This window comes from Oncorhynchus keta, chromosome 24 (assembly GCF_023373465.1).
Source record: "Oncorhynchus keta strain PuntledgeMale-10-30-2019 chromosome 24, Oket_V2, whole genome shotgun sequence".
NCBI lineage: Eukaryota > Metazoa > Chordata > Actinopteri > Salmoniformes > Salmonidae > Oncorhynchus > Oncorhynchus keta.
In genome coordinates, this window is record NC_068444.1 from 16,679,714 (window position 1) to 16,704,543 (window position 24,830).

General features: G+C 43.9%; 1 protein-coding gene across 7 annotated transcripts in view; it reads right to left on the minus strand.

Annotated features, from left to right (window-relative positions):
- Positions 1 to 24,830, minus strand: part of dst (dystonin) — a 212,990-nt gene that overhangs the window by 38,587 nt on the left and 149,573 nt on the right. For all 7 annotated transcript variants that reach the window (XM_052477885.1, XM_052477887.1, XM_052477888.1 and 4 more), the window contains 17 exons: positions 24,340 to 24,492; positions 19,423 to 19,656; positions 18,888 to 19,184; positions 18,015 to 18,563; positions 17,356 to 17,532; positions 16,295 to 16,418; positions 15,676 to 15,884; positions 14,952 to 15,269; positions 14,181 to 14,347; positions 13,836 to 13,992; positions 12,573 to 12,699; positions 11,909 to 11,959; positions 11,166 to 11,401; positions 10,762 to 10,891; positions 10,130 to 10,329; positions 9,394 to 9,895; positions 7,710 to 9,178 (listed from right to left, as the gene is read on the minus strand). In XM_052477885.1, coding sequence (XP_052333845.1) covers positions 7,710 to 9,178; positions 9,394 to 9,895; positions 10,130 to 10,329; positions 10,762 to 10,891; positions 11,166 to 11,401; positions 11,909 to 11,959; positions 12,573 to 12,699; positions 13,836 to 13,992; positions 14,181 to 14,347; positions 14,952 to 15,269; positions 15,676 to 15,884; positions 16,295 to 16,418; positions 17,356 to 17,532; positions 18,015 to 18,563; positions 18,888 to 19,184; positions 19,423 to 19,656; positions 24,340 to 24,492 — 5,100 coding nt within the window. The remainder of the gene's footprint in view (positions 1 to 7,709; positions 9,179 to 9,393; positions 9,896 to 10,129; positions 10,330 to 10,761; positions 10,892 to 11,165; positions 11,402 to 11,908; positions 11,960 to 12,572; positions 12,700 to 13,835; positions 13,993 to 14,180; positions 14,348 to 14,951; positions 15,270 to 15,675; positions 15,885 to 16,294; positions 16,419 to 17,355; positions 17,533 to 18,014; positions 18,564 to 18,887; positions 19,185 to 19,422; positions 19,657 to 24,339; positions 24,493 to 24,830) is intronic.

Here is a 24,830-nt window from a genome sequence, read left to right on the forward strand (position 1 = left end):
ACACTCCGTCCCCTCCTGGCCAGACCATGGCTCAACCTATCCACTCCGTCTGAACACATGGTGCCACCGCGACTGGCGTACTCCCCTTCGTTAGTGGGGGCGAATGTCTTCCAGGAGCACCGGTGGTGCGGGTGCTCCTTCTTCTTCTCCCCTCCCTGCCCCAGATGAGGCTTAGAGAGCATTGTCCCCGCTCCCCTGATGACGTCACCGTTGAGTTTCAGCCCATCAAAGACGGCACACTCCATCCTGGATACCTCACGGTTGCGGAGCTCAAATGCGCTGGAGGAGGTGAGGACTCCGTTGCCACACAGGCTGCTCATGTCCAGGATGCGCTGTGTGTAGGTTGGGGTACCACTGAAGTGCCTGGAAGCCAAGCTGCCCTTTGAGCCACAGTCGATCTGCTCGTTGAGGCGGACAGTGTCGTAGATGGATCTCTGGGGAACGTAGCAGTCATCAATGTTTAGGTCCTCCTCCTCCCCTTTGCCCACACAGGAGGGGTTCTGGCGGAGGCAGTCTGGTCTGCTAAGAGGTTTCCCCATCTTAAATCCAACTGCACTGACTCAGAGATAATAAAATAATACCCTAAATATACTAATGTGGTCTGAGGTATGTGGTTTCATTGCAATTATTTGCTGAAAAAGCAACAAACCCCCCAGAAATAATGAAAGTACATATTCTATACACACAGACTTAACACAGACCTCCCAATCGTGATAATTCAAACAGCTAAAATAATGGACCTCAATAACACTAGAGACACATATCACCCTCAGTCAGAATGGACCACAATAACACTAGAGACACATATCACCCTCAGTCAGAATGGACCTCAATAACACTAGAGACACATATCACCCTCAGTCAGAATGGACCACAATAACACTAGAGACACATATCACCCTCAGTCAGAATGGACCTCAATAACACTAGAGACACATATCACCCTCAGTCAGAATGGACCACAATAACACTAGAGACACATATCACCCTCAGTCAGAATGGACCTCAATAACACCAGAGACACATATCACCCTCAGTCAGAATAGACCTCAATAACACTAGAGACACATACCACCCTCAGTCAGAATGGACCTCAATAACACTAGAGACACATACCACCCTCAGTCAGAATGGACCTCAATAACACTAGAGACACATATCACCCTCCGTCAGAATGGACCACAATAACACTAGAGACACATATCACCCTCAGTCAGAATGGACCTCAATAACACTAGAGACACATATCACCCTCCGTCAGAATGGACCACAATAACACTAGAGACACATATCACCCTCAGTCAGAATGGACCACAATAACACTAGAGACACATATCACCCTCAGTCAGAATGGACCTAAATAACCATAGAGACACATTACACCCTCAGTCAGAATGTGCACAGGCTGTGCAATTGGTCTCTGGAACAACACAGAACCTGTCTGTCCATTGAGTCACCTGTCCTCAAAGAATTCCCTACTTGGTGCTGTTCTCCCCATTGTCAAAACATCATTATAATTGTTCTTTGCCCGTCCGTCCTTTGCTCCACTATAAACATCCCTTAAAAGTGTTCCTTTTCTCCCTCAAATATCTCTGGTATCCATGTAGGCTGAGGGAGAGCTTCAGTGCAAAGTGGCATATCCTGATATAAATCCACAGGGCTCTATGAAAACAAAGGGCGATCTGAGAGGAGAGCCGGTGCCCTGCATCTCTGGTGGTTCGCCCTACAATGACAGACACCCTCCTGGCTGCAGGCCCCGCCCCCGCTCTCTCATTATTCAGGCAACATCTGCCACTGAGGACTGCTCCGGCACATGTTGATTGGTCAGACACTTGACCCTTTTTTTCTCTTTGAATTCTCCCCTTCTGGCTCCACGGTCCATATGACTTAACTTCTTAGTCATCTTCTGTGTCCTGGCACCATCTCTCTCTCTCTCTCTCCCTCTCTCTCTCTCTATCTCCTAAGGAAGAAAAAAATAAAACACCAGACCAGCAGGCAGCTGCAGCTCCCACTTTGATGACATCACTGGTGACATCACCGCAGTGCTGAAATAGATCTCAATGTTTTTATTTTTTTCTCTGTTCTCTCTCCGTTGTTTTCCTGTGGATTGTTGCTGTGGACCCTGCAGATATTCTTAATTACTCTGGAATGCTGAGGGAGGCACAGATCCCAGGTAATTTAACACCCACAGCTCTGCCAAGCCCATGTCATGGTGTGGCTTTTTTATGGCGAGTGACCCGGTTCGGGTGAGAGAAGAAAGGGGGTATGAGAGAGAGAGAGATAATGAGAGGAATTCATTTTGTGTTTATTGAACTGTGTGCAGCACAGAAGGCTGATAACAGACAGAGAGGCGTTTAACCGTCCTAACTCCTTCCACCACCAGCCCTCTCCGTGGTTGAGAGGAGAAAGAACTCGGGGAACGGAAGGCTGATAAAGATTAATAAGCGGTTAAAGAGATCTGTGGGGTTTAGAGAAAGGATATTCAGCAGCTGAATCCCACATACTTTTGACATAATCAAGACATTGAATTAAGAGAGTGTTCCTCTCTTTGCCCTTCGTCTTTCCAGGGACCAACGCTGTTTCAGTTCTCCATGCCCACACTCACTGGTTTGTCATATCCAATGGGATTTTAGTAAACTGGGATATTGATCTAAGAATGAGATTTATGACAAATGGGTCATAATAAGAATTTAAAAAATGTATACTATGACAGCGACATAGGATAGACATCAACCAATCCAAATGACTTGCATATGTCCCTCGAAACATATAGAGAGCACTTACACAGAACTCTTACTATATTCACAAGGACAGGCTATTCAGACCAAAGGTTGCAGAAGGGCCACATTTTTTTGAGACATGAAATATCTCTTTCAACGGAGCTGCTTATCAGTCACAACAACGGGTGTGAATGAAACGAAAACCATTATCAAGGACTAGACAAATCATTTAATGGGACAAATTCAAAAGCTTATTTTGCTTGTGTATAAGATTAACTAAAAAACACAGGAATAAGTGAATCTCTCCAATGTCTTAAGGTGAATCACAATCGCAACGCACATCGGAAAAATGCAACGTGTCACCATAAAAAGTGCCCTGCCGTCCGCTAACCAACTCAGATCCTTCTGGGACATTTCACGTTCCACCTTGGGGAGAGTGTATCATGGCTGGGCTAAGTGAGTAAGCTAGGCTACAGGATGAGGTCTCCCCAACGGCCCTTTCCCCTCATCACCTTCAGTGAGAGGAATAGCTATGATTCAGGAGGTTGACATTCCTTTTAGGTTCACAGGAGACACTGATGTTATGTCTGAGTAGAAGCAGTAAAAAGAGGCCCTCACACGTCTCCCATCTCCCCAACCCGCAGCAGGTTTTGTCAGCTGAGCTGAGCTCACACTAACTATCATGAGGGCCTACATACACCAGATGGTCCCCAGCAAACCTTCCAGATCTCCTGAACAACCATAAGAGTGAAGCCATGGACTCGGGAGCCCTGACCTAAAATCAGTTCACTGACTGCATTGCTACCTTTCTATGTTTATTTCATTCACAACAGCTGCCAATGAAACCCCACAATACACCAAGTACCAGATCTACAAAGACACAGAGCAGGATTATTATAGACTACATGAAACCCCTATTCACATGGCAGACAACAAATTCTGCTCTGGTCTCGGTCTAGTCTGTGTCCACAGGTTTCCGAGCTTCAAACCGGTTTTAAGAAATACCTTGTTCTGTAATGGAATTAACTAGGGGTCTTTTGTGATTCCTTATTCCCAGGGAACTTTTTCTCAGAGAGACGAGCTAGTGGCATGAATGAGTACAGCGTTGATTTTCCACTAGCAGCTGACGTGTCTGTGTTCAGGCCTACCCAACGAGACAGAGAGCGGACAATGAAAGGGTGAGAACAACCAGCATGGAACACGTTGCTCAGCAACAGCTGGTAGCATTTCACATTATGGAATGGTTCATGGTTACCAGTCAAACCCTCTTAACTAGCACAAATAAACATTATTTAAATTATTTAAATTCCAGCTACCATTCAGACCATTAAATTACAGGTCTACTAGACCTATAATTTGATATGACATTTATTTATCTAAAGGCTGATGTTTGTGAATGTACAACATGAAATGAATTCCTTAGATGTGTGTAATGCTGTACTATGAAACATGTAATACAATGTTTTGTTATGGCACGTTCAGCCCATGAACAACCATTCAAATGGTCCCAGTCTGAATATAGGTGAATCCCCCTCCAACTCTCACGCCATTTACAGGCTTTTAGAGCGCTTCCTTTCCAGCTAGAAGTCTTGGTCATGAGTATCCCTGTTTTACTCATCACTGATATTTCAACAAAATATAATATTATGACACAATGATGCTGTTGTTGGTGTTTTATTTACATTCCCTCTCATCTCTCGTGGTAAAATAAAGTGTGTTATAAAATAATTGTTGTTTAATTATATACAGAGCCTACTGTAAATGATTGTTTTTATACACAATCTCCTCGTAGTACAATCTCCTCGTAGTGGTTCATGTGTTCGTTGGAGAAGGAGTCTGTGGAGGTATGTATGTGTACGGGAATGAAGGTTCCACTGCAGGAATATAGTGGTTCATGTGTTCGTTGGAGAAGGAGTCTGTGGAGGTCTGTATGTGTACGGGAATGAAGGTTCCACTGCAGGAATATAGTGGTTCATGTGTTCGTTGGAGAAGGAGTCTGTGGAGGTCTGTATGTGTACGGGAATGAAGGTTCCACTGCAGGAATATAGTGGTTCATGTGTTCGTTGGAGAAGGAGTCTGTGGAGGTCTGTATGTGTACGGGAATGAAGGTTCCACTGCAGGAATATAGTGGTTCATGTGTTCGTTGGAGAAGGAGTCTGTGGAGGTCTGTATGTGTACGGGAATGAAGGTTCCACTGCAGGAATATAGTGGTTCATGTGTTCGTTGGAGAAGGAGTCTGTGGAGGTCTGTATGTGTACGGGAATGAAGGTTCCACTGCAGGAATATAGTGGTTCATGTGTTCGTTGGAGAAGGAGTCTGTGGAGGTCTGTATGTGTACGGGAATGAAGGTTCCACTGCAGGAATATAGTGGTTCATGTGTTCGTTGGAGAAGGAGTCTGTGGAGGTCTGTATGTGTACGGGAATGAAGGTTCCACTGCAGGAATATAGTGGTTCATGTGTTCGTTGGAGAAGGAGTCTGTGGAGGTCTGTATGTGTACGGGAATGAAGGTTCCACTGCAGGAATATAGTTTCTGGCTACTGTTCTGGCTTCCTTTCCATCTCCGTAGAACCCAGACAACCCTACTGGATATTGTTGATGTTAACAGCAGTGGTATGATATACGGTAATCAAGTCAAATCAAATTTGATTGGTCACATACACATGGTTAGCAGATGTTAATGCGAGTGTAGCGAAATGGCACCTCAAGATGTTCCACAACCAGAAAAGTAAAGCCCTGTGTAGTGTTAAATTCAACAAGGGGAAAGTTCAGGGAAGTAGACACAGAAACGTAAAGCCCTGTGTAGTGTTAAATTCAACAAGGGGAAAGTTCAGGGAAGTAGACACAGAAACGTAAAGCCCTGTGTAGTGTTAAATTCAACAAGGGGAAAGTTCAGGGAAGTAGACACAGAAACGTAAAGCCCTGTGTAGTGTTAAATTCAACAAGGGGAATGTTCAGGGAAGTAGACACAGAAACGTAAAGCCCTGTGTAGTGTTAAATTCAACAAGGGGAAAGTTCAGGGAAGTAGACACAGAAACGTAAAGCCCTGTGTAGTGTTAAATTCAACAAGGGGAATGTTCAGGGAAGTAGACACAGAAACGTAAAGCCCTGTGTAGTGTTAAATTCAACAAGGGGAAAGTTCAGGGAAGTAGACACAGAAAAGTAAAGCCCTGTGTAGTGTTAAATTCAACAAGGGGAAAGTTCAGGGAAGTAGACACAGAAACGTAAAGCCCTGTGTAGTGTTAAATTCAACAAGGGGAAAGTTCAGGGAAGTAGACACAGAAACGTAAAGCCCTGTGTAGTGTTAAATTCAACAAGGGGAAAGTTCAGGGAAGTAGACACAGAAACGTAAAGCCCTGTGTAGTGTTAAATTCAACAAGGGGAAAGTTCAGGGAAGTAGACACAGAAACGTAAAGCCCTGTGTAGTGTTAAATTCAACAAGGGGAAAGTTCAGGGAAGTAGACACAGAAACGTAAAGCCCTGTGTAGTGTTAAATTCAACAAGGGGAAAGTTCAGGGAAGTAGACACAGAAACGTAAAGCCCTGTGTAGTGTTAAATTCAACAAGGGGAAAGTTCAGGGAAGTAGACACAGAAACGTAAAGCCCTGTGTAGTGTTAAATTCAACAAGGGGAAAGTTCAGGGAAGTAGACACAGAAACGTCAGACACACCATCTAAACAAATCCACAGACAGACTTTAAGACTCCATGTCCGCTTCTTTCAAACACATAGGAGGAGAAACAGATGCTCAAACACCAGTCAATTAGCAGGTAGGGCTATATAATGAGACAAAGCACTTGTTCCCTCTTTCATGCCAACGAGTGAGTGACCACTGACCAGGCCACTCTTAAAGGGGAGGAGAAGGAAAGGGAGAGGGGAGTAGGAGTCAGTTACCCCGAGCCACTGCAACATACAACATCCCACTGGTCCCAAGCTGGCCCCTGGGTCGCCTGTCACCCACCCACCACAATGGCTGCTGGGCCAGTCAGAGCTCTTTTGTCTGGACCAGATGCTCAGCGACATACTGAGGGATCCACAGATGGAGGGTCACGCACAAGGTCAGCAGGCCCAGCAGAAACCTAGAGAGCCCCTGCTGTTTAACTTCCAATACCACTGGTCCCGTTTGGCTCAGTTGGTAGAGCATGGCACTTACAATGCCAGGGTTGTTGGTTCGATTCCCACGGGGGACCAGTATAAACAAATCTGAAAATGTATGTGCTCACTATTGTAAGTCGCTCTGGAAAAGAGCATCTGCTTAATGACTCAAATGTAAGATGGGTTAACGCAACATCCCCAAAATAATTTATTGCATGAAGAAAGTCACAGGGATTTATTTCTAGAGAGGCATAGGGGGTGTATGGGAGGGTTCAGATACACCAATAGCGTACGCTGGCCAAGAGTACTTAGGAAGTGTTCACCAATGTTACATGTTGAATAGAGTGAAAAATGTCATCAATCACATGTCTACAGTGGGTGGTCCCTAAAACACAGCGTGCTGAAACGATAGACAGACGAATGCTAGATCCACATTTTCTGCGAGCCTTGAAATGGTCAAATGGTGTAATGGTTTTCTAATGCACTTTGTTTATTGATGTGTTGTGTCATTACTGTTTACCTGCCTGTAAAGTACTTGGATTTAATGTGGTACCTATTTTACTCCAAGTGTTACAAGAGGCTGTCAGACACTACGTAATGATATGTGTTATTAATGGTTATTTTAGGGCAGTGCTGTATGTAAGGATGATATCTCTCTGGCAGGGTTATGTCATACAGTTGAGTGGTGGGGCTGGTGAAAGTGATCCCGCTAGAGTACAATAGCACAGCATGTGCTGTAATAACATGATACTATAATGTATCCAATGTGTGAGACATGAAATGAAAATTCATGGACATTCTTTTCCATCATTAAAAACCAAGAGGATTCACCATGTGTTGGCAACCAAGACTGATAATACAGTAAAGGCCTAGGAATTACATTTACTTGGCATCTTACCTTGAAAGCTTCCAGCTGTTGGTTGATGACATCAGTCTCCATGCCAACTGACCCTTGACCTTCCTCCTTGACCTCAGCCCCGCCCAGTGTGTTGGTGAACTGCTGTAGCTTGGAGTAAAGCTCATCCAGACGGGTAAGTGTGCTCCCCACCTCTTCCCCTCTCCCTTTAGCTCTGTCCATCAGCTTGCCACACTGCTTACTCAGACCATCCAGATCTCTCTTCAGCCCCAGCAGGTCTGGGGAGGCCTCAGTCTCCAGCATCTTCTTACAGCTGTCCCCTCCCCGAGCCGTGTCGGCCATCAGCCCCTGCAGTTTCTCCACAAGGCCCTTGATACCGTCCTGCTGCTCCTTAAGGGTGATCAGGTCACGGCCCACAGAAGCCATGCTGTCAAGCTCGTCGTCTAGGTCTGCGAAGCGGGTGAACATCTCGCGGATGTTGGTCTGGAACTGCCCGATGCCCTGCAGCTTGCCCTCCAAGGTGGAGCAGGTCTCCCCTACATCCTTGCTGAGGGAGCCGTGCTCTTTCTCCAGGCTGTCGGCCTGCAGTAGGAGGTCGGTCACCCCGTCTGCCTCGGGGACATCAGCCACCAGGCCCTGGGCAAGGCTCTTCAGGTGCTCAACCTGGGTGTTGACTCCATCCAGGCTCTTCTGCTGGGCCTTCATGTTGGTCAGGTTCTTGTTGCTGTAGGCCTGGACCCCCAGTGATGTGTGGGCATCTAGCTGCTTCTTAGCCACTGCCAGCTGGCCCTTGGCCTCATTGTGGGTGTCGTTGAACTCTTTCAGCCTCTGTGAGATCTTCTCCAGAGACTCTCTCTTGTTCTGGACCCCATCCATTACCCGGTCCACGCTCTGCCCGATGGCCGCCTTCTCCTCCCTGACGGCCTCCGTGTCTGCGTTGGCCACCTCCAAGAGGCTGTCAGCTGCAGTGTTCAGCTGCTCCACCAGGCCTCTGTGTTTGTCCACATCCTTCTGGATGGCCTTTAGCTGGGAGATGGAGCTCTCCACCTCCGCTGGGTCCACGCTGAGCCTGACGCTGCCCTCCCTGACTCCACACTCCTGGACCCAGGACTGGAGCTTCTCAGCGTGCTCGTGATACTTCTGGGCCCTCTGCAGCGCCCCCTGGAGCTTATCCTGGCGCTCAGCCGAGCTCTTCTTCACATCGTCCCAGTTGGAGCGCAGTGTAGCCAGCTGGCCCTGCATCGCCACCTTCTCTGCCCCGTCAGTGTTCTGGAGGAGGGTCTCTCCCTCCCTGACAATGGTACTGTATGGTTCCTCGTGTTCACTGAGGGCCTTCTGCAGGGCACTCTGTTCTTTCAGGCTCTGCCGAAGGGTCTCCACCTGGGCCGAGATGGCCTGGAGTTGAGACTGCTCCTGGAGCTTCCCGTTCATCCACCCCTGGAAGTCTTTGGAGGCCTGGTGGAACTGCTGGGAGCTTGCGAATGCGGAGTTCAGTTGCTGGATCCGCTTCCCTAAAGAAGAGCATGTACATTTTTGTGATTTAGAGGCAGAGGAACAAAGCATACATTTATAATTCAGAATGGCAATGCCTCCCACATCATGAAATTCCTTCAATGGCAGTCAAATTTTCAGACATTAAACCAAAGCTTTATAGCCTAAAGCTTCTCATTAAAGAGAAAGAACATATCATATAACAAAATGAAGGCAAATTAAATCAAAGCCCAACCTGCTTTGTCCTCCAACTGTTTGAAAGGCTTGTTGACCCCCTCCAGCTGCCTGTCTAGGCCTGCTTTCAGGTAGTCCTCCGTGACCAGGGCAGAAAGCTCAGAGCAGAGGGTCTCAGCCTCTTTTAGCCTCTTCCTCTCCTCACTCAGCTGGCCAGAGATGGTGTTAGCCTCCTCCAGCTGCTTCTTCACCACGTCAGGCTGACTGCTAAGGGCCTGCTGGCTGTTGAGCCGGGTCTCCAGTGAGGCGGCGCTCTGGCTCAGGCTCATCAGCAGATCCTGGAACTGGCTTGACTTCCCCACGGCCTGGTCGATGAGGCTGGCTCTCTGGCCCAGCTGCCCAGTCAGGCCCTGCCATTTCTGAGTGACGGCGGCCAGTTGATCCTTCACCACCTTCCCACCAGAGGAGGGGTCTTGCTTGCCCGATGTGCTCAGGATAGCAGCAGCAGCCTCGTGAAGCTGGTCAAACTGTGGCTTACGGCTGTCAAACTCGTTCAGGAGGATCTAGAGGGGAAAGTCAACATGAAATTAATAAAGAGCAAGGCTGGTGTTTAATACTGAACATAATGTGCAAAATGGTCTTAATAGATTTTGATTCATTCTGGCACACCTTAACATTTGGCCAGCAGACAAAAAATCTTTAACATTAGCTTACGTCTGAAGTAAGGGACATTGACATTGAACTGTGCATGGTGGTTATAATTTCAAAGGTAACTAATATGCCCCATAGTGAAGTACCTGGACTTGCTGCTTCTGTGTGTTGAGCATGTTGGGGTCCATGGAGAGGGGCCCCAGGACACTGAGCATCATATCCTTCTCTGAGAGCCACTGGCGGAGCTGCGGCTCAGTGGTCTGGAAAACGTCCAGGTTCCTGTTGGACTCCTCCAGACGCTGCTTCCTGTCCTCCACCGACCCGCTCACATCCGCCCAGGCAGTATCTGAAGAACAAACATCGGTCAGCACAAAACACCCCTGCAACTTGAACTTTGCACAGCCCCCACAGATTAGGGTTTAGCTGTAGGAGTGTGCCAAGTCTGTAGGTGAGGGGGAGGCCAGGTATACTGACAAGGGGGAGCGGATGTGTGGACTGGACTGACACTAGGCAAAGCGCTCTGCATTGATGCAGTAGATATTAACCATATGGAAACAGATAGATGGGATGGTGCATACTACATACCAGAGGAGGCTGGTAGGATGAGCTATAGGAGGAGAGGCTCAATGTAATGGCTGGAAAGGAATAAATGGAACAATATCAAACACATCAAACATATGGAACCCACATGTCTGACTCCCTTCCATAATTCCATTCCAGCCATTACAATGAGCCCATCCTTCTATAGCTCCACCCACCAGCCTCCTCTGCTGCATACCTATCTGTGACAGCATCTGCTTCCATTTTGCTGCTTCAGGAGAGTCTGGGTGTTTCTCAATCAGATGGAGAAGCTTCTCTCTCAGCTTCTGGAGCTGCTCGTGCTTTTGTTTCATGTCTTCCTCAAAGGCCTGAGAAAAAGAGAGATATATCGCTTGACTAAAACCATCATATATTTGACCTATTGGCTCCTCAGGCACTCTGAGATGCAAAGACTAGAGACAAGAGGCGCCTGCCTGAAACATTGGCTTCCCACAGAGCATTTTGCATACCATGAATAAAATGTGGTATTTTATATGATACCACTGGATGGATGGATTAAATCTCGACTGCAATAAAACGTAATGACAACAAGTAGTACACTGTAGAAAGTTTCTATGCAGACCAGGCCTTGGCTGAATCTACCTTCTGTTGCTCCAGTTGTGTTTTCATGGTGTCTTTCTCTGTGGACGCAGAGTTCCAGGATGCTGCTGTCTTCTTCATATCCTGCAGCCATGTTATCATGGTGTCTGTCTCCTTCTGGGCCTCTGTCACCTCCTGCACAAGGACAGACAGCTCTGTAGCCCGGCCCTTCAGCACTTCTCCCAGACTCTTGTGGCCCTCGTTGATATACGACATGTTTTGCTGTACCACCATCAGCTCTGTGTGTGGTTAGAGGTTAGAGTGTTAGACACTAAACAGGTTGCCTTTCATAACAACAATAACTTGGACAAGGCATTGCTGTAAGTAGTTACAGCCCTACTGGAAATGTATACACATCAAACATGTGTTGGTGAATGTATTGTGTTATATTGTTTTGCAGTGTGATCTAAATACAGATGGTTTGAAATGACTTTTTATATTATTGGAGGTATATAGAAAACGTATTGAACTTGTGTTCTTAAATCACTGAAATGCAAAAAGAAGATTAAAAATGTGACATTTCGAGTAGGGAGAACCAAGGATAAGTACAGTATCCTTCCCAGCTCTGTGGAGGATTTCTAAATGTCCTTTAGATCAAGCCAAGACCTCAAACATATCATTTCAACCTAACAAGCCATTAAATGTACCTTTGTGATGATGAGTTGATATGTTGTTATGATAATGTACAGGTCTGGAACACTGTATTTATACATTCCTAACACAATATACTTGTAGAGAAAATGTACCTTTATTAGTTAGGTAGGCATGGTTTCCGGGGCCATCACTGTTAGTAACGGCTGGTTGCAAAACAATAAAAAGCAAAATATCTTATTTGTTAAGTACAAATGTCAAAAGAAAACTAAACTATATTGGGGTGTTTAATACATGGAAAAGATCATTGTACTGTATGATCAGTATAGTTACATTTATATCAGGATCATGTTTTGTAGCGTACAGATGTAGGATCTTAATTTGAGCCATTTATCAAATCAAATGTATTTATCAAGCCCTTTTTATATCAGCAGATGTCACAAAGTGCTTATACAGAAACCTAGCCTAAAACCCCAAAGAAGAAGCCAGTTTGCTACAGAGGGGAACAATTCTACAGAAAATGTGAATTACTCTGTGGATTATAATTAATGAACATTTTTGTAGGGGCTGATACATCGTTTTGTAAGGCAAAATCAAGCCTGAAATTTCAAAGTGGGAATGACAAACTTCAGAAGCCCTTTTAAACCTAAAATACAGCATTGCAGGAAAGTTCTCCAGGAACAGGGTGATCAAATTAAGATCCTACATCTGTACAGTGTAGCAAAATGTGTTGCAATCAACAATCTCTCAGTTTCATTGTTTTCTCATTATTGAACACTACCCAAACTGCTCCGAGGGAGTCAAACATTTTGAGAGTACCTGACTTATGCGACATCTTGGTCTTGGCTGGAGATGTGAGAACACTGATGAGGCTACATAGTGCAGATCCTTTGCTATTTATATCTTGGACAGCAGAGCCTTTGGTTGTCCATTCCTCCATTAGAGCCTGAGAAGAGATCAATCAAACCAATAACATAGTTTACACAACGCCATCCAGAATAGGGCTGCAATTTTCATACCTGCATTGAGAGAACACTGAATGAGTATGTCTTGAGTGTTTATTGTGAGAGGCAGGGCCAAACAAAGGACATTTGGAGCGTTGCATCATCGAGACTAAAATGTATTTCATTTTAATATGTGCTTTTTCTCGTGACACAAATGATTCAATATGCCAATGTGTTATTAAGCATCGAGGGATTTGTGTTTTAATCTTTCACGTTTGACCTATTTTGTTATTGTTTGTCACTCTCTTCTTGCCTTTAATAGTTTTTTCAGTGACACACACTGTAATAGTTCAAATCAGATTGGACGTTTTTCCCTGACGACTCCTATGTAAAACACTTCACATCCTTGTATTACTTTGGCATGGAAACTACTGTGAGGTTAGGGAGGACAAAATAGTAATATATCGCACCGCACTTCTCTGACTCCGTTACAAAACATATTTAGTGCCAAGCCTGTGATTTGAGACGTGAGAACATAAGTTATTCAAACTTTTCTATCAAGGCCATTTGAAGAACAAGTTGCACATTCACCTGGTCCTTTGTAACTTAGCTGTGCAGTTGTCCTTCTTTGCACTAAGAACCAGGGTAGAACCAACGATTTTTATATACACTAGATGACTGACAGGGGACGCTGCGTGTCTCCATGTTGGCACTCTACCACATTGTAAAAGATATTTAGGAAGCTATAGAAATGCATTTATTAATGTATTTTATTCTATTACAGACACCTTAAAGCATACTTTTAAATTATATTATGTGAGATAAACATCAAAATAAAATACAAATTATATGAAACCATTTTCCTTAAAGTAATATTTTGAGATTACTAATGTTACTACAACAAAACAATATTTAAATACAATGAATTTTGTCTTTGAAACATTTAATTGACATTTTAGAATTCCTGCTCCTAATGGGGAGTCCCAATAGGGTGGCTTCAAAGCATCTCAATGGCCAATGCCTGGCTTCAGCAATCCAGTTTGTATATATCATTGGGTAGAATATACCATTTCCATAATGTACATACTGTAAGCGAGGGAGCCTAGCCAATACAAGACTAGTCTGTCTGCTGACTTACATTGACTCTCTGCAGGTCCTTTCCTAGACTCTGCTCACTGCTGGTTGGCTGAACCACAGGGACTTTCTCTATCGTCTCCTCCAGCCACGTCCTGAGAGCTCCGGCTGCAGCCCTGAAGTCTCCCAGCTGGTCCTGGCAGGAAGACACCTCCTCCTCTCTGTGTCAGGGAAGAGAGAAGACAACCAGTCACATCACATTAAAGAGACATATCAAACATGCCATAACAAGACTATCAACAGGCAAGAGAAAACAATCATGTGTGTCCTTTGTCAAATGAGAAGTATTCCCAACGTAACCTACACATGAGGACCAGCAGTTAGCTCTGCAACCGTCATCTTCACTTACTTCTCTTTCACAGTGTTTTTGAAGGAATTGAAGGTGTCGGAGAGTTTGTCCATCTTGCTCTGAATCTGGGCCTTGCTTCCCTCTGGACCCATATTGGCCAGTTCCTTTGACAGCATCTGCAGCATTTCCACATCCTTGTCATGTTCGGCCAACTCAGTGTTAGTATCCTACAGAAACATTAAAATAGTTAGTAGATCATTACTGAGCAGTGTGTGGTTGAACATGTGCCATTAAAGGGGCAATCTGCAGTTGTTACATCCATTTTTGGACTTAATGATATGTACCAAGTGATTCTTGAAGAATATAACTTAGTAATGCCTCATGAGCTTAATTCAACTGTCGTACCACATCAGAACTCAAAATATCAGCTTGTTATACTGTAAACAATGTAAATGTAAACAAACACTATATAGCCTCCAAACATGTTTAAAACTATCATTGTGATATCATGGATGGGTATTTTTTGCATCCATGGCCCTGTCTATGGGCTCCCGAGTGGTACAGAGGTGCATCTGAGTGCTAGAGGCATCACTACTTTTACTTAGCCTTTATTTAACATGCCTAGTAAAATAAAGGTTCAATCAAATCAAATCGAGTGGTTGCATTTCTCCAGCCCCATCCCTCAGTTTTTTACTGAAACTGGGTCTTGGAGTCCACATTGATATTTATTTCAACTGCTGATTTCCGCTTTAAATGAACATATATCCTTTTAGACAATATGTTCTGCTGAAAACATGTTCAAAGAATGAAACATATTTGATGACTAGCTACCTGCATGAGCTGCGAGAGCTCGTTGACGTTTTTCCCTGGTCCATCTGTTTCAGAGAGGGCCTGAGAGCGCTTGAGCACAAACTGCTGCACCTTCTCCGTTGTCTTCTCAAACTCCTCCACCTTGTCCTTCAGCTGCTCCAGCTGGCCCTGCTTGTGTTTGTGCTTGTCACAGGCGTCAGAGAAGCGCTGAGACAGGGTGTCCATTTTGGACTGCAGCAGAGCCGCTGCAGCGGGGTCAGCTGTCTCCACAAACTTCTTAACCTTGGCCTTCATGGCAGAGATGCTACTCTGGCGACTGGAAATATCCTGCTCCAGAGCCTGGAAGAAAACACAATGGATGAATTAGACTTTAGAGCCATTCTAATGCTTTAAAAGTGTTTTATAGTTAAGGTTTCATCATCTGCAGAAGACAATGTAGAGACCACAGGAGGCTGTTGAGGGGAGGATAGTGCATAATGACTTGGATGAAGTGATTGGAATGGTATCCAACACAAGGAAACCATGTGTTTGATGTGTCGATACCATTCCATTCATTCCAACCGTTACTATGAGCCATTCCTCCACAATTAAGGTGCAACCAGCCGCCTGTGGTAGATACAAATCCAGAATCAACTGTTGAGCAAAAATGACCAGTTACATTAAGGTGAAGCTATGGTGATAATGATGTTCTGTCTATTTGACTGGCAGAAAACAGTTCTGCAAAGTTAATGTTTACAGTACATACTGCCTCTTTGCTGAGCACATCTCCAATGACTGCTGAGTCCAGAGGGACTTGTCCTTTCTCCTTCACACTCTCCTCTACTCCCTCCATCCAGCTCATCATCTCATCCAGGCCATCCTGGACACTCAGGGAACGGGTCAGGGTGATCTGAAGCTTCTCATTACGATCACTCACTGACTTAGACAGGTTGTCATACCTCTCCACAATATCATCTAAGAGCAGAGGCAATGGTTTTGGGTCAATGCTTGGCACTGGTAAAAGTTCATACCACTTTGGAATAACAATTCTTGAATTATGAGCAACTCAAGTCAGGGGTTTCACTGTTCTCTCTGTAAGACCTTCCAGCTAAGGCCATTCACATGGAAGAGATTACTGTATCATAAATATACAGCACATACAAAGAATACTTGAGAGTCGGCCAATAGCAATATGATTAGGAATAAGGTAAACAGACTTAACATTCCAATACTACTATTTCACTCCAACATTTCTGAATTGCTATTTCATGGTGTCAATGATAGTAACCACACATTGGCTGTGGCACTATATTATCAAGTATTTCATTATAAACATTTCTCGAAATATCATTGGATGAGAATCCATACTTAGTCTGATCACTTACCTACTGTTTCATGGATATGGTCCTGATTGGTCAACAAGTCCCCCTGGGCGGTGACCAGAGAGTCAGCTGTTTTGCGGAGTGTCTCCACAGCAGTCTGACGACCAGTAGTCTGACCCTGCAGACCCTGACCATGACAAACACAGACACAGAGGATCGATGACAGTCAACATGACAGTCAACATGACAGTCAACATGACAGTCAACATGTGTTACAGACAAGCCATACTGCTCCAAATAGATATATAATTTAACTCCAGCTATACTATATCATTACAAAAAATGCTGTAATTATACAGATTTAAAGCTAGGGACAACTATTATGTATAAGCATCTAAAAATAAATTGTGTCATTCAAGCACTCAAATACTGGAACTATACTACTGCAACTGTACATACAGTTTGCTGCACTGCTTCACACTCCGAGGGAAACATAGCATTGTTCTGACATGATTTTGTTACCAAAACCACAAGAGACACTTCTAGATTCTTGAGTTTCAGGCGTCTCCAATCTCTCTATATCTCTGAGTCACTGCAATGCAATTCCCTAGAGAGATGTAATGAAACAAGACTCCCTCTCTCACTACATGACATACTTTCATTTGCAAGCTAGCTGAGCTGGACTCAATCAGAGTGTACTGCAGGTACATCATCTATTTCAGGATAATAGGCATTCTCTACGCCTATGTCCAGTCCAACTCCAATCGTGAACCCCCTCACCCTCCACCCCTCCTCAAAGGCATACGCAAGGAAATGTACCCATGGCTAAGCTATTCGTGTCTTCGGAGTGCTGGGAGGTTTGAATGTGGACCTATAAATAGCAGTGTTGTTTTAAAGTGAGTGGAAACACTGTATATGGAGAGGGGAGTCTGAAGCAGTGTAATGACCTCTAAACCCATTCAGTTCTCAGAGCCATCAGTGAGTAAACTCTGAAAAAAAAACTGTTGTGTAAACAGCTATTCCTCCACTTGCCCTCTACCTCTGAGTCTGTTAGACTGCGGTATGTGATGTGTGTTGATAAAGGTCATACTGATTTGGTGAGTATTTTTAGAGTTTCGTCATGCCTTGGTGTCCTCCAGCTGTTTCTGTAGGGTTTGAGGGTCGGCAGCGATGGCCTCAGACTGCTGCCTTCTGGCGTCCTCCTCTGAGTTGTTGAGCCACTTCAGGAGACCAGCAGCCGAGTCCTCATACTTCTTGTACTTGTCCACCACGTCTCTGAGATTGTTGCCAAGATCATTGCACTGAAATAAATGAGTTGATATGTTGATTGCTATGGTAGTTACTAACTTTGAATGCATGGAGCATTGACCGCCTACTCTCTTATCAGCATCTAAAAAAGCAGGACAACAATTTAGTGTAAAATAAAAGAGCATATAACCTGAATTATTTATAAGATGCAGGGTTACACAAAATCAACCTTTACTTCTCAATATGAGAGTGAACCAGTCTTGTGAAACAGAACAATAGCTCCTTTGTTTTCATTTTGTTCAAAGAGAAATGCTTCCCCTGTGTGGTGCGAATAGGTTATTACATTCCTTTAAAAAAATACATTAAATCGGCCTGAGACGTGTCTCATTCAGTGTTTGATCTCACCCTCCTCATTTAAATAGGTAGGCCTCCTAGTGCTACCAAGGTGGTTCAGTGAACAACGTGCATGTGATCATTAACTAGGCTTTAGCTCAGAGGGCTAAAACAGTCTTACTAGTACTGGTATAGAGTTTACCTGAGAGTGTAGAGCTTTGAAGCGACCAGCAGCTGAGTCCAGCTTCTCCTTCACAGCAGCACAGGTTGCAGTGGTATCCACCTCCAGCTGGGCATCTTTCCCACCAGGGTCCATGCGTCCGCAGGCCTTCGCCACGTCCAACACCTTCTGTCCTGAGATGGTGATGAACCGCAGGTCTCCCTTGTGGGAGATGACGTCCTCAGAGAAGCTCTTCTGTCTCCGGAGCTTCTCTGTGAGGTCGTTGAGAGCTCCAGCAGGGGCTCCCAGCTCCTCCACCTCCTCCTCGGCCTGCTGCAGCCAGCCCTCAAACTCCTCACAGTCTCCCTGGAACTTCTTCAGCTCCTCCTGAACCTGGACCATCTGCTTCATCTGCTGTTCTGCCTGGGTAAGGGAAGAGTCGTAACGTCCTTTCAGCTCCTGGATGTCCCTCTGGAGCTTGTCCTTATCCGTGGGCGACAAGGCATGAGCCTGGTGGTCCAGCAGAGCCTGGGCTGATTGGGTGGCCATGATCAGCTCCTGTTGCTGGGATAAGATCTCCTGGTGATAAGCCTGGAAAGGCGAGAGAGAGTCCATTCAAATTCAAAAAGCTTTATTGTCAAAGTTACAGAACATAATACAGAAAATGATCACATGATAAACATCATCACTGAAATTTAACACACAAGACAAAAGATGAATATCAAATATAAAATAAAGTGGAAAAATTGCATTTCAGTACAAAAGTATTTTGTGTGACAATGTGACTTGAAAAGATGAAAGAGAAGGTCAATGCAGCTATTAGAAAAAGGGACCTGAGTCATGTGTATCCAATGAATTTAAGTGACAACAAGCCACTATGAATCCAGCACCACCAGAGAGAATAGGTTAATTTACCTTGACTCTGTCATACTGCTTTTCCAGGTCCAATTCTGGGGTCTTCCCTGTGGTCTGTCCCTCAGTGTCGTTGTCTGTAGTCTGGAAAGCGTTTCCATTGTTTCCATTGGGGTCATCATCCTCACCCAGAATGTTCTTGGCCGAGGTCTCCGACTGCAACGCCATGTTCCCGTTCTGTATGCCCATATGGTCTGTCTGTTCGCCCCCCATCACTTTCTCATTCCCCATGTTGTTGATCCAGTCCAGCAGACCCTCAATCTTGTTCTTGCTCTCCTCAAGCTGCTCAACCGCAGCCTCCTAAACAGGTAGAATATAGAGAGTTAAAAGATGTTTAAGTTACATGTTTAAATCGATGAGATCTATACAGTTTGACTTAGATATTTTAAGTAGGCAATCATCAAGCAGAGTAACATTTGTCTTTAAGCGGATCCATCTTTTACTGTAAACTACCTACGATAGAAAGTTGAATTGTCACGATTCAGGTCCAGACATATGGATAATGTTGAAGTATGCAAAATACAATATGTTTTCCAACCTTCTCAGTCTCCTGTTTGATAGCAGTGGTCACAGACTTCTCCAGGTCTTTCCTTGACTCCTCGGCCCGTTGGTTGATAAGTTTGACCTTGCTCTTGGCGTCTTCCAGCTTGCTCTCGATGGCAATGATCTGATCTGGGGTCAGCTTAGACCGATTCTCATCCAGGAACTTCTTGGAGCTACTGATGACCTCATTCAAGGCACTGCCATTGGTCAAGATGTCTTTCTGCAAGGCCTGGACATTTAACATTTAACAAACACAGATGCAGAAAACATAATAAAATAAATATTCATTTATAAATTAGTGAACCCATCAAACAAGATTCAGTATAATAGCAATACATTTGTAAAACAATGTGTATAACTGTTTATACCATGGTATTGTTGAATACTTGTTTCTGATTGGCTTGAAGGGCATTATAGAACGTGCGTTATTTCCCTATAACACACGCTATATTTGCACTGTAGAATTCAATGGCTATAGTTAATTCGTACATGTTCTATGTTTGAGCTGCTTTTGAAATGATTGGCATTGTTGAATTCGATTTTCATAACGGCAAGCTAGGGCTGATAGTTTTGTGAAACATTTTGTGAAACATCACAGCACAATTGAAAAATATATGGCAAATAAATATCAAAACTGGATGGTCTTCAGCGATAGATGTGAGGGGTTGAGTGGAGCTGAATGGTGGGACTAAAAACAAACAAAAGATAACTATTGTAAAATATACTGTGTCCGTAAAATGTATAGTACCAGTCAAACAGTTGGACACACCTACTCATTCAATGATTTTTCTTTATTTGTACTATTTTCTACATTGAAAACTATGAAATAACACATGGAATCATGTAGTAACCAAAAAAAAGTGTTCAACAAATCAAAATGTATTTTAGATGATAGATTCTTCAAAGTAGCTCATCTTTGGCTTGATGACAGCTCAAATCAAATCAAATGTTATAGGTCACATACACATGGTATCAGATGTTAATACGAGTGTAGCGAAAGGCTTGTGCTTCTGGTTCCAACAATGCAATAATATCTAACAAGTCATCTAACAAATTCACAACAACTACCTTAAACACACAAATGTAAAGGGATGAATAAGAATATGTACATATAAATATCTGGATGAGCGATGGCCGTGCGGTATAGGCAAGATGCAGTAGATGGTATAGAGTACTGTATATACATGTGAGATGAGTAATATAATATGTAAACATGATTAAAGTGGTGTTATGTAAAGTGACTAGTGATACATTTATTAAGTCCATTTATTAAAGTGCCAGAGATTTGAGTCTGTATGTTGGCAGCAGCCTCTCTATGTTAGTGACGGCTGTTTAACACTTTGGTGGCCTTGAGATAGAAGCTGTTTTTCAGCCTCTCGGTCCCTGCTTTGATGCACCTGTACTGACCTTGCCTTCTGGATGATAGTGGGGTGAACAGACTTGGGTGGTTGTTGTCCTTGATGATCTTTCTGGCCTTCCTGTGACATTGGGTGCTGTAGGTATCCCGGAGGGAAGGTAGTTTGCCCCTGGTGATGCATTGTGCAGACCTCACTACCCTCTGGAGAGCCTTGTGGTTGAGGGGGGTGCAGTTGCTGTACCAGGCAGTGATATCGACCAACAGGATGCTCTCGATTGTGCATCTGTAAAAGTTTGTGAGTGTTTTAGGTGACAAGCCAAATTTCTTCAGCCTCCTGAGGATGAAGAGGCGCTGCAGCTCCTTCACTATGCTGTCTGCGTGGCTGGACCATTTCAGTTTGTCCGTGATGTGTGCACCGAGGAACTTTCCACCTTCTCCTCTGTCTTGTTGATGTGGATGGGGGGGGGGGGGATGCTCCCTCTGCTGTTTCCTGAAGTCCACTATCATCTCCTTTGTTTTGTTGATGTTGAATGAGAGGTTATTTTCCTGACATCACACTCCGAGGGCCCTTACCTCCTCCCTGTAGGCTGTCTTTTCAATGCTTTACACACTCTTGGCATTATCTCAACCAGCTTCACCTGAAATACTTTTCCAGTCTTGAAGGAGTTCCTACATATGCTGAACACTTTTTGCCAGCTTTTCCTTTACTCTGCGGTCCAACTCATCCCAAACCATCTCAATAGGGTTGAGGTCAGGTGATTGTGGAGGCCAGGTCATCTGATGCAGCACTTCATCACTCTCCTTCTTGGTCAAATAGCCCTTACACAGCCTGGAGGTGTGATGGGTCATTGTCCTTTTAAACAACACATGATAATCCTGTGGTTCATTGCCCCTAAGCTCAATTATATTCATTACTAACTTTAGTGAAGTGGGAAAACCTTTGTGATTTACAGCACCCTACTAGCATGGAGGGACTGTAAGAAATACCTGGGCATTTCCTCCCAAATATGTTCTCACTCGCCTATAGTAGGCAGCCCAGACTTGCCAAAAGCCCTGAGGGATGCCAACTTTTAATCTTTGGCATACTCTAGGAATCAGGACCTTTTCAGACCTATTTCATCAGAAAACCACTACACTGAAATCCTTTCAAGAGCTCTGCAGTGAATTCAATGTGCCAAGATCCCATTAAAAAAAATCTATCTTCAAATTAGACATGTAATTTCCTCATTTACTTCCAAGAGGAGGTTTAGAGCTCAGTTGAATGGAGTTGAAACCCTTCTTGTCACAGCACAATCCCTTAATGGCAAAATATCTTACATCTATAGACTCCTTTCTGAGAAAGGAGGCTCCTCCTTTACTCCTTTGAAAATAATCTGGGGAAAGGACCTTGGTCTGACTATCAGTGATGAGTTATGGGCAGAGGTTTGCGACAGGGTATACTGCTCCTCTACTAATGTAAAAATGAAGGAATCTAATTACACATTTTTGTACACATTTTATTATACTCCGTTGAGACTCCATAGAATGAAAACAGACATGCCTCCTAACTGTAAAAGATGTACCTCTGAAAGTGGAACCTATATGCATGTATTTTGGAGCTGTAGAGAGATTGACAAATTCTATACATACTGCTGCACAGAAAATAATAGATGTACAGTTTGATATGACCCCGTGTATCTATCTTCTTAATGCCCAGCAGGACTTTGTTCTTGATCCTGACAGAAAAAATGTTTTTATGACTATCTTTGCTAAGAAATGTATTCTTCTATTGTGGGCCTCTAATACCTCTCCTACATTTAAAATGTGGATTGACCAGATTGTTGACGTTCTCCCTCTTTAAAAGCTCACTTATGACCTCCACAAGAGACAGCCCAAGTTTGATAGACTCTGGTCTCCACTAGTCAACTATATTTCAAATTGGACAGAGTGAATGGGTAGATACATTGTGTAAGGTGCTGTAAAATCTAAAAACTAATTATTTGCTCGTCGTCATAAGAACCTTCATAGTGCTGCTGCAATGTTTCATTTTTAATTGTTCTTTGTGTGTATGTGTATGTACATGTATGTATGTGTGTGTGTGTGTGTATATATATATATATACTATTATATAACTATTATTTATTATTTTTTTATATATATTTTTAAGCCTGTCACATCTGTGAATGTGGAATGTGTTGTGTTGGTTGATTTGAAAAACAAGAAAACTTGTTGATAATGATCGTCCCACTAAGCACAAACCAGATGGGATGGTAAATCGCTGCAGAATGCTGTGGTAGCCATGCTGGTTTAGTGCGCCTTGAATTCTATAAAAATCACATACAGTGTCACCAGCAAAGCACCCCCACACCATCACATCTCCTCCTCCATGCTTCACGGTGGGAACCACACATGTGGAGATCATCCATTCACCTACACCACGTCTCACAAAGACACGGTGGTTGGAACCAAAAATCTCACATTTGGACTCATCAGACCAAAGGACAGGTTTACAGTGGTCTTTCATGGCCCAAGCAAGTCTCTCCTTTTTATTGGTGTTCTTTAGTTGTGGTTTCTTTGCAGCAATTCGACGATGAAGGCCCGATTCACGCAGTCTCCTCTGAACAGTTGATATTGAGATGTGTCTGTTACTTGAACTCTGTGAAGCATTTATTTGGGCTGCAATTTCTACAGCAAGCGGCAGAGGAGAACCATCAAGCGTGAGAGACAGTTTCATAATAGCGCTTGCTGGTTTTTGCGACTGAACTTAAAGAAACTTTCAAAGTTCTTGAAATTTCTCTGATTATTTGAGCTGTTCTTGCCATAATTTAGACTTGGTCTTTTACCAAATAGGACTACCTTCTGTATACCAACGCTACCTTGTCACAACACAACTGATTGGCTCAAAATAATTAAGAAGGAAAGAAATTCCACAAATGAACTTTTAATAAGGCACACCTGTTAATTGAAATGCATTCCAAGTGACTATCTCATGTAGCTGGTTGAGAGAATACCAAGAGTGTGCAAAGCTGTCATCAATGCAAAGGGTGGCTATTTTGAAGAATCTCAAATATAAAATACATTTTGTTTTGTTTAACACTTTTTTGGTTACTACATGATTCCATGTGTGTTATTTCATAGTTTTGATGTCTTCACTATTATTCTATAATGTAGAACATAGTACAAATAAAGAAAAACTGCAATGAGTAGGTGTGTCCAAACCTTTGACTGGTACTGTATATATATATTCCCATTCCCATTGGCCATGGTAAAAAATGGATTATCAACTCGGGGCTCTATGCGTTCTTTGGAAAATAATGCACCTCCGTGGAAGGTCCGTTCCACTCAGCTAGCGCGTCGTGGAACACACCTTCCACATTGTTCATTATTTTCCATAGAACGCATAGCCCCTCGACTTCATCTCGGTCCTAACAACACCGTGCCAATATATCCTCCAAACACCGGCTTCTCTGGCATTATCACTTAAGTATACGATAAAAAAAGAAAGAAGACTGTAGCCGTACACTCTGAAGCTCAGATGCAATTGATTGACTAGTTAACCAGCATGTTTTACTGAACCTGATGCTCTTGCTGCACATGCTGCAGGTCTTCCACACTCGCTGCACCCTTGGTCTGCTGCTGATGGCCTATCAGACGGTTCTCTGTATTGGTCAGGTTGTCACACAGCTCCTGCAGCTTGTCTGAGAACACCTTCTGTTTCTCCTCCATGTCCTGCACATATCAGAGATCAATGTTACTATGTTACACTCCACCCAACAGGTCTCAGTTTACACTACATGTTACGTACTAATCATACCCGGACATTTATAGAAAGCCAACCCCCTAGGACAATGGTCTGAGTATGCTGTAAACATGCTAGCCACACAACAAGCCAGATCTCTGACTTGGTAAAGAAGGAGGACGGGTCCAGTAGACAGCAATAGGATATTCACAAGTGTGTTAGTGCTGACTGAGGTTGGTGGGGGAAAACGTCCCCCACTGAAGATGCATTTTGAGTTTATCATCTGGTGTTTAGAGTTCAAAGGTGTCTTGAAGCCTGTGAAACGTGA